Genomic DNA, 9,900 nt, shown 5'->3' with positions numbered 1-9,900 from the left:
CCCGTCGCGTTCAGTGGAAGAGCTCCACCAACAGCACCATCAAGAGAAGCTGCAGCCAAGAGCCGAACGTCATGGTGGCCTGGCCTTTCTGGGACATGAACCTGAGCTGGTTGACCAACCGCTCCTTTACCAGAGCCTGCTTGAAGCCGTCCTCCTCCGAGATGCAGACGTAGTGGCCGTAGTGAAGGTGGCTGACGTTCTGGATGAAGTGCAAGCAGGCCTGCTGGGGGTGGGTGGTGTTGCAGGTCTTGATGAGGCTGTTGTTGTGGTACCAGTTGTAGGTGGCATAGTGGGACTCGATGGGACAGTTGAGGTAGTAGCGGGAGAAAGGGACGACTGTGATGTTCTGATAGTCATCTACGGGAAGAGATTGAGAAGCGCGGGGGATGAGACAGGCACGTGCAGGCACCACGGAATTCCCCCCCGAGTCTGGAGGGAAGCACAGTTGGGTCGATGGGGACATGTTACACAGCCATTTAACGACAACGGTGGGGCCTGACCCACACCTGGTGAAGTCCATGGGACTCTTCTCCCAGGACATCAGCAAAGACCGAGTTTAAGCCCTCTCACCCGGCTCAAATTCATTAATCTAGCAATTAACTCCCAAGCCGAGACTTGCACGGGGTGTTGGTTTCAGCACGATCGTTTCCCAGCTCCCGGACAACGAGTTGCAACACCCGGCAGAGCCCACACGAAGACCTGAGGATCAGGTCCCCCATGCCCCAAACAACCCCTGGATAAACGGCCAAGCAGCTCAAAACCTTTACATACCTTCCTTAATATCCCCTTTTTGGCACCTTCCTCGCCACGGGTCCAGGTTCAGGTTCTGATGTACCTCCCTAGCAGATGGGAACAAGCGTTAACGAAGCACTTATGCAATGTCAGGGAAGCAGCGCTTCCATGGATCAGATCAGATAAGGAAGAAAGTTTAAACGCCTGCTATTACTTGGGCAGGGAAAAAAAAAAAACAAAAACAACAACACACCCCACACCCTCACTTCGGAGGTCGACGGATGACAAACATGAGACCCAGCAGCTCAGCACAATCAACTGTTTTAAACAGCAGCACAACCCGCATTTCTAACAGCAAAAAGAGAGGCTGGGTGCTCAAAACCCGTTGACCTGACCCTGAAGAGGTTTTGGGGACAGCGCAGACATCTGCGCTGTTACCGCCTGAACACAACGGGCTCAACCTCCCCCTCTCCGCGATGGGAAGACGGCCTCAAAACCATGCGAGGTCCTGGCCAGGAAGGGGAACAGCGAGGGCCGGGGTATTTCTCACGTGAAGGCAACCAGCCGAAGGGGATGGAGAAACAACAAGCTGTCGGCGCCACGTACCGGTTTAGATAAACCGACTGACAGCTCCCGTTGGACCAGCCGCAGTACGGGTCCCTGGCCAGCAAGCAGCTGTCGCAGTTGTTGCGATACACCCTGCACATGTCCATGGGTATCTCCATGACTTTATCTGTTGAGCCGACGTAGAGCATCGCCTGCAGGAGGAAAGCAGAGGGGCTGATCGGCCCGCCACCATGTCCCGGTGCCACCTTAGGAACATCTAACACTTCTCCTGCGGCTTCGCTCTCTAGCACTTCTGCAGCTTCACTGCGCTACTGGGGTAGATTTCACCCAGGGAGCAAACAGCCACGTTCTTCCCTCGCCTCCAGGAGAGGAGGTGTCAGAAAAGCTCCCTTGCCCACTGGTCCGAAGAGACAGAGAGTTACTCAGGACCGGGGACATCAGCCCGGCTGTTAGGATTTAGCAAAACACGCTGCGGGACCACCCACAAACCCACCCAGAGGCTGCTGCCAGATCCAGGGGTTGTCATTAAACCATCGGTCCCTGCCTCCCCTGCTGCCTGCTTTTAAAGCTGCAGCCCGACCCGCTGTTTTCCTTTCTACGGAGCAGGCAGAGACCCACCCTCTTGTGGTCCAGGATCATGGACTGGATGGGGTCCTTCTTTGGGAAAACCTGGAGCTCCATGATGTTCTGCACCCCATCGGGCAGCTCCACGATCTTGTGGATGGATCCCTTGTCTGGGAAGAAAGAGGGGAGAGCGGTGATGAGAGCAGAAAGGCGAGGCAGAGGAGACGCAGGCAGGGGGGGGGAAGCCAGGCAGAGAAGCAGCTCTGCCGCCAGCCCTCGCTGTGGCAGACAATACCCGCTCCGCAGAGCCAACATCGACTGGATTCCTGAAACCGGCCACCCAGAGAAGACAGGACCTTTTCTCAGAAGGACCGTGCTTGCTCTGCGAGGATATCATCCCCCAGGCAGCAGCGTTTCCCACGGTGGAGCCTTGTCATCCTCCCAGCCGAGAGCCCCGAGGAACCCGTTCCCCATCGCCCTTGGGGACCTGGCTGTGCCCGCTTTGATCAGCTGCGCCGTAAAGGTCTCAGCAAGAAAAACCCCACCGCTCTGGAGCTCCGCTCCGCTTTGATCGCTGGCCTGTTCTTGCGGGAGCCTCATCTCACCGCTCGCCTGAGGCTGAAACTTGGGTGGTTGGTTGGTTGTTTTTTTTTTTCCCCCTTTCCGTTTTCCTAATTGAACCAATTCCCCTCCCCAGTCAAATGACTCCAAACTGGTGATTTAAGAAAATGAGTCAGTTTGGCGGAGGGGTGGAAAGACAGATCCTGAGGGAACGGGGCTCAGGAATCCTCATTGTTTACCCTCTTTTAGTACGTGCACGGTTTCCCCTTCCCAAATAGTCGCTCCTTTCTCCACCATCAACCAGGGGGAGGTGAAAGATGTGACCCCCAGGTCAGGCAGGGATTAGGGACCCCCCAGGTGCTGGCCTTAACCTCCATGCCCGCCTTCAGCGAGGGTGGGCAGCTGCCCTGCCAAGCCCTGCACCTTGGAGCAACCTCCCTGGCGGGACTCCGCGAGGCATTAGCCGCATTTAAGATAAGATTTTCAGCAAGCGCAATCTCAGCACGCGTGGGCCCTAATCCAACCCAGGCCACCTACGGAGAACCGTGTGCGGTTTGTTGGTTGGTTTTGGTTTGTTTGTTTTGTTTTTTTTTTTTTTTTACATCGCAGATTAGGAAACAAGAGCCACAGAAAGTCCCTCCGCAAGAGGGAGGTGGGCAAGAGAGGGATGCGCTGGGCTAGGGACCTCTGCGCCCGCCGGGTAGGGAGTATGGGAACCCTGGCAGCTCACCAGGCTGAGCTCACCAACTTTTTGCTCTGCCATCCCATCCACCTGCAGCTGAATCGTCTCGGTCCTGCTCTCGCAGCATCTCCGGCTGCCCCAGGACCGCCGGCAGCTGTGATCAGCTGGCTGTGACTCCAGCCAGATGTGCCGGCCTCGCAGGAAGTCTGCGCTGCTGCGCTAGAGCAAGCAGGGACAGGAGATGACAGAGCAGGTCCCTTTGCAAAGGATTTCTGCTTGACAGTGTAAAGCTGCACCTGGGGAGAGCTGTGCTACCCCTCGCTGGCCCTAAAAACACTTGGCTTGAGACCTACAGCAGCCTGAAACAGCCCAACTCAGTAAATTCCTTGTGCTGGGAGTCTGCTTTCAGCCCATCTTTGCCCATGCAGCCAAATTGGATGCGTTTAGCTGTACCGGGACTTGGCAGCTCTTTTCAGCTTGACAAACATATGCCAAGCTGGGAACGCAGCCCCTCGCTTCGCTCTGCACCGGGGGTTCTCGTCTGCTTCCCTTGGGTTCCCTGCCCTCAAAGGGAAAGCAAACTCTGGGGAACTCCAAAGGGAATGGTTCCCAGTACCTGTTGCCAGATAAAGCACGTTGTAGCGGCGCCCATCAGCCGCAGAGACCTCGTGCACCCCAATCTTCTGGTAGCGGTGCTTGTTGTGGAATAAGGGGCTCTTGGTGGGGGAGAGGGGCTCCACCCGGTCCTCCACCTCCGGGTGGCTGTCGGCTATCTTGAAGGTCTCGCTTGGGGTGTGCTGTCCAGAGGAAACACACTGCGGCAAGAGGGGACAAAAGCCACCGTGAGAGTCAGACAGGTCCCCTGAGGGTGATGCTCAAGGCAGGGCAGAGCGCGGATGCCTCAGCCCAGAGGAGGATGCCCAGGCACGAACCTGCCCCGGGGGGAAACACAAGCCCTGGGGCTGCTGTGACTGTGCCTGCGACAGGTCTTACCAGCGATCTGCCCTGCAGAAGTCGCGGTTTAGGAGACTCACGCCCTGTTATCCCCTCAGAGGCTCAGGAGAGCCTCTCCCCACCCTGCCGTTTGCTGCCAGGTCAGTGGTGCACCCGTAACAGCAGGACTGGGCTGCAGGTTGCCTCGGTGAAACCCACGGGGTTCGCAAACACGAGGCAAGACATTGTCCTCCGGCTCCACACTCGAGCGCTCACAGATCTGTTTGCCGAGGCACGTAAGAGCACGTCTCCCCTCGCTCCCTATGAAGGCGTTGGACCTTATCCAGCCTCCTTTTGTTTCCAGCAGCAAAGCTCAGATCCTTCCCGCACTGCCCGCAACCTTCCTCACCGTCCCAGCTCCCACCCGGCCGCTCAGTGGTGGGACCGTCCCCTCACCCGATCCAGCTACTCTGACAACTGCGGTGGCAGAGCAGGGACCAGCTCTCCTGGCCTCGGGACACCTCTCCACTTCACGTGGGCACCTTTTACCACTCACTCACCTGCCCAGGCTTGATCTCTGGGTTGGGACCATTATAGCCTTTGAGTTTGGACGTCCGAAACACGTTGTCAATGTCCCCAAAGGAATAGACACAAACAGCAGAGCTTCCCCTGCAGGCAACGAGACAGAGAGAGAGTCAGGATGACATTGGCCATCACCCCTACAGCCGGGGCACGGCTGTGTGCATCGTGCCTTCGCTGACCGTGTCCGCTCTGGCTGTTTCCCACCCAAGTGCCTGCCGGAGAGACTAAAGGGCCGAAAGAAAGGATTTGGCCCATGGGACAGAACGTCTCCCCGTTTGGCAAAGCTCCTCACCAGGTGTTTGTGAAGAGCCCGTAGACTTTGGAGTGCCGCCAGTTACTCGCCGGGACAAAGAAGACATCTTGCAACCAGTTGAAGTTGCCCTTGGTGACTGGGTCAACACAAATTAAGCTGGCCTTCAGGAAGGTGGTCCACTTGGAAGCAGAGAGCGAACCGGTTCCCCCTTTATCTTCCTGGGGGAGAGGGAAAGCAGGGAGTCAGGCTTTGGCAGAGAAGAACACAAAGTCCCACCTTGTCCAGCATCTTGAATGGATAACCGGGGGATGCTTTGGAGGTACAATTGATGCTGGTCACTGCAACAACCATGTACCTCTCTAACATCTCAGCAAGAGACAGAACAGGGCTTTCTCTACCCTTTGGGAGAGCCAAAGGACATGGCCTTACCCCACACGAACTCTGTGGCAGAGGAAAGAATTGAGCCAGAGGGGCCAAATAACTTTGAGCCGATAACACCAGGTGAGCTCGCATGTCCATTTGCCACCCCTGTACCACTCTTGCCTCCCCACCATCCACTGTTCCCACGGTACCTTACACAGCTGGGCTACTCGGGAGATGTTTCTGGGGGCCTCGGGGCTCTTGTCTGGGTTGTCTTCACGAAAGAAGTAGTAAATCTTGTCCTGGTGAGGTTCTTCATGCCTTAACGTGGTGGCTTTGACAAACTGAGGGTCTGAAAAGGGAAGCGAGCTGTCAGAAAACCTTGGCCTGAACACACACATTTCATCTGAAAAGCCACCGGTGAGGACCAAACCACTCGCTCTCAGATAAGATGAGGAAAGTCAAACCCCATCTGTGCTCCAGGCAAAGGACAGGTCCGAGCCCACCCTCTACACCCGATCGATGCATTGCACTAACAACCGCGCCTCACACGCCACCTTCCCAGCGGGTTCCCCTTCTTCCCTCTCCTGCCCAACTCCACACCCCCGTTCCCTGGATGGCCAAGTCCCCAGAGCCTGGTGAAGCCTCGGCTGCTTAGCAGCGAAGGAAACCAGTTCTCCCTTCTTGCACAGGGGAGCTATAATCATACACGAAGGTTTCCTTGGTGGAAACAAGCTGCACCGTTGTTTGTGTTTGCTGCGGAAAACCCAGTGATGCTCTTCCTATTAACACACCGCTGCCACAAAGGGCATCCCCAGCAGCAGCAGCGTCCCCCTGAGCATCATTAGTTGGTGTCCCCCAAGGCGGGGAGTTCCGTGTAAGCGTGGGATTGGCCTCGCGGCTCTGGGTCTATCAGGTTTGTTTGCCGGCGCCTTGGTTGCCCCGCTCCACTGCCCTGCACGAACAAGTCCTGTTTTTCCCTGGTGGTGTTTTGATTTGATTTTGTTTTTGGCCTGGGGTTCAATAACGCCCCATTCCCCGGTGTCACTGGGGAGGCGTGGGAGAAGGCAACGTAATAAGCTCAGGGAAATTGGGGGCTGACCTCCTGGAGAGCAGCTCTGTGGAAAGGGACCTGGGAGTCCTGGTGGACAACAGGATGACCATGAGCCAGCAATGTGCCCTGGCGGCCAAGAAGGCGAATGGCATCCTGGGGTGCATCAAGAAGAGTGTGGCCAGCAGGTCGAAGGAGGTCATCCTCCCCCTCTGCTCTGCCCTGGTGAGGCCACATCTGGAATACTGTGTCCAGTTCTGGGCTCCCCAGTTCAAGAAGGACAGGGATCTGCCGGAGAAGGTCCAGCAATGGGCTACAAAGATGGTGAGGGGGTTGGAACATCTCTCATATGAGGAAAGGCTGAAGGACTTGGGTCTCTTTAGTCTAGAGAAAAGAAGATTGAGGGGGGATCTTATTAATACTTACAAATACTTAAAGGGAGGGTGCCAGGGGGATGGGAGCAGTCTTTTTTCAGTGGCGCCCAGTGATAGGACGAGGGGTAATGGGCACAAGCTTGAACATAGGAAGTTCCATCTTAACATAAGGAGGAACTTCTTTACCTTGAGGGTAGTGGAGCACTGGCACAGGCTGCCCAGAGAGGTGGGGGAGTCTCCCACTCTGGAGACATTCCAAACCCGCCTGGACGCCGTCCTGTGCAACCTGTTGTAGGTGACCCTGCTCTGGTGGGGGGGGTTGGACTAGATGATCTCCAGAGGTCCCTTCCAACCCTGACCAGTCTGTGAAATTGCGGAGGGTCCTTTCTCTCTATTCCCCACCCTGTCCCATGCACAGCCCAACATCTTCCTGCCTCAAGGTCTCACCCTGGTCGGGGATTTGGAAAGAATCGCTGCCCGGAGTGGAAGTTGTTCTTCCTGTTTCTACCACCGCATGGCAGCTGATGGGCACCTTTACACAACCATATTTCCTTCCAGCATCTGGCAGGGGACTTGCCACCCATTTCTCTCCATTTCCCCATCTCCTCACCCTGAGCAAGAGGAACTCACTTGATGGTTGTTCTGCCCCGGAAGCAAAGAGGTGAAATTCCCCCAGCTGGCAGCAAGAGAGCTGGAGGGAGCTGCTGGGTCCCTCCTCACTGGCATTGCGGATGGGGACCAGATCAGCGCTCTCCACAGCTCTAGGGGTGACCAAACCCAAGCAAGAAGCTCTGGAGCCACAGCCCAGCTGGGCAGAGAGGATGTACCCCTCCAGGCTGGGCTGTGTACTTATGGCCCACAGTTGCAGACTGACAAAGACTCCAATTTATACTGACAAAGACTCCAATTTATCTACCTGGTGGGTCCCACGCCTTCAGGATCACCCCCATACTCACTCTGCATCACTGTGTCGCTTGTGTAGAGCTCTCCACCACCTCGCACTCGACGGAAACGGGGTATCTTGCCGTTCTGCTGGCTCTTCTTGATGGTGGAGTAGATGTCATGACCTGTGGGATAGGAAGGGCTCACTTGCAGGGGGCTGTTTCCAGAGGAGGCAGAAGGGTTTGTGAGAAGAAAACAAAGAACCGAGAACTCTCTGGGCACATGGACTCACAGAGATGGTGGATACAGGTCAAGAAACCCAGTCCTCACTGCCTAGGACTGAGCAGGCCTGGCAGGACTCCCCAAATCCTTTTCCTTAAAGAGTGGCAGGGACAGATTCTTGCTCTGTTTCCGAGAAGGATCCTCCTCTGTCCCTCTGCCAGGTCCACAGCAGCGGAGTTACTGCAGGACCCTCCTTCCCCGCTGTTTCCATTGTGCACAGAGACTCAACCCCCATGCCCTGGACAGGAACAAACTTCTGCCATGCTCTGTCCTAGAACAATGAGCATTTCAATGAGGCAAAAGCAAGAAGCGCTAAGGCCGATCGCCAACTAGAGCAGACAAAGCCCTTGGAGCAGCCTCGAGGTGCCTCGAGCGAGCCCAGCCTCCCCGCACAGCGCTACGACTGAAAACACGTGAGCAGTCAAGACTTACCGTCAACGACGACGAGGGTATTCGAGTCAGGGGTGAAAGGAGCAATACCTCTCCCATCCCACGAAGTGCTCTCCTTCCTCTGCGTCTGGGGAAAGACAGAAATGAGCCCTAAGAAATGTGGTAAGCGAAGGGGAGCCAGGTGCCCACATCCACCCCCGAGGCAGGAGAAAAGCAGCTCTCTTTGGCTGGCACAGCCCAAGCAAGGGAAGGACGCAGCCCACCTTCGGACAGGTCAGGCAGAGCCACTGCTGCAGGTAGGAGGTGAGGAAAGAGGGGCGACGACAACTGAGCACAGGGGTGGCATGTGTGGACCTCTGCTCGCGTGGGCTGTCCCATGCCGTCACAATAAGCAGCGCAAGGGAACTGGAATTTGGGCATTTCGGAGCACTCTGAGAAGGACGGGGGATCGGGGTACCATTTTACAGATGGAGATAGCACAAAACTAAAGAGCAAATGCTTTGCTCTGGTCCCATCACGAGTGGCCACAACATACCAAGTTCCAGCAGGTGGGAGCGCAGGCACCGGTCCCACACACTAACATCCCATCTCCATACTTCTCCACTAACGTGAGGTAATTTTTATTGTCCTCCTGCAAGAGAAAGAAGAGGAGCGTGAGCGGCTGCGAATGGCAGAGCACAGCCCCGCGGCTCCAAGCCCACTACCAAGCACGTTGCTACATGGCTTCCTAACTGCTTCAACAGGTTGTAAAACCAGAGGAGGAAATTAGGATCATCTCATGTGATCTCCTGCTCCACAGGCACAGGAGGTCTTCACCCAGAGAGAGCACATGAGCAGCATACACAGTTCCATCCCCAGCAGCCCTACAACCCACCTCCTCCAACCCTCACCCATCCAGCTGCTCCTCATATGCCGTTCCACCATAGGTAGGACCTACCAAACTCCCAGGCGTCATGCAGAGTCCTTCATTTTTCACTGGGAAGTCTTCCTAGGATAAAAGAGAAAGACACATGCTTTAATCCCTTCCCTCTAAAAGCCAACCGACACGGGCTCAGCCCCATGCACAACGTGCCAGTCACTCTCCTCACGAGAAGCAAAAGAAGCACATCGGCGAGAAGGTTGTTAAATGCTGCAACGCAGCCCTTTTCCCCACCCTCAGCGTTTGAAAAACCTCGGAGAGGTTGGGTGGATCTCTCAGGCCCTCGAGGCGACGAGAAGTGGGGACGAAGGGCCAGAGCGGCAGGCATGACTAGCAGCCAGCCTGGGCTGCCCTCCAAAGGATTTGGGGAGAGGATTTGGCATCGTGAGGAAATGTGCGTTCAATAGTGGGTGGTGGTGTCCACATGGAACACACGAACCACACTGTGCCTGGGAAGAAGGGAGGTTTTCGGGTCCAAACTTCAGCAACTGACTTGTTTGAGAAGGACAAGAAGGGGTCATGAGAAAGTAAACTGTCCTGAAGGGTTTTCTGCTGTATTAACTCCGTGCTGAGCTGATCCAGAACTTCCCGCTTTTGAGGAAAAGCAGTCTGGGCTCTGAGAATGGAACAGGATGGGAATATAGCTCCTGAGCATCCCTTCTCACGCTAAAGAAAGGGTCCCCTACTGGAAAAATCCTCCCTCTGGGGCAGCAGCGACCTCAGGAGGAACACAGCCTGGGAAGAAGCCACCCCCAACTAGCATAGGAG

At 55.9% G+C, this 9,900-nt stretch overlaps 1 protein-coding gene across 1 annotated transcript in view; it reads right to left on the bottom strand.

The window, feature by feature from the left end:
* Positions 1–10: 10 nt before the first annotated feature.
* Positions 11–9,900, bottom strand: part of SEMA7A (semaphorin 7A, GPI membrane anchor (John Milton Hagen blood group)) — a 25,299-nt gene continuing 15,409 nt past the window's right edge. Inside the window, exons 3-14 of the mRNA XM_009880965.1 lie at positions 9,151–9,201; positions 8,749–8,844; positions 8,256–8,340; positions 7,616–7,726; positions 5,447–5,586; positions 4,914–5,092; positions 4,600–4,708; positions 3,723–3,921; positions 1,918–2,033; positions 1,339–1,490; positions 772–839; positions 11–357 (exon numbers count right to left, since the gene is read on the bottom strand). Of these exons, the coding sequence (XP_009879267.1) occupies positions 11–357; positions 772–839; positions 1,339–1,490; positions 1,918–2,033; positions 3,723–3,921; positions 4,600–4,708; positions 4,914–5,092; positions 5,447–5,586; positions 7,616–7,726; positions 8,256–8,340; positions 8,749–8,844; positions 9,151–9,201 (1,653 nt within the window). The remainder of the gene's footprint in view (positions 358–771; positions 840–1,338; positions 1,491–1,917; positions 2,034–3,722; positions 3,922–4,599; positions 4,709–4,913; positions 5,093–5,446; positions 5,587–7,615; positions 7,727–8,255; positions 8,341–8,748; positions 8,845–9,150; positions 9,202–9,900) is intronic.

The sequence above is a fragment of the Charadrius vociferus genome, unplaced genomic scaffold, assembly GCF_000708025.1.
Source record: "Charadrius vociferus isolate BGI_N301 unplaced genomic scaffold, ASM70802v2 scaffold933, whole genome shotgun sequence".
Taxonomy (NCBI): domain Eukaryota; kingdom Metazoa; phylum Chordata; class Aves; order Charadriiformes; family Charadriidae; genus Charadrius; species Charadrius vociferus.
Note: the sequence above shows the minus strand (reverse complement) of the source record. Positions and strands in the feature narration are given on the sequence as shown.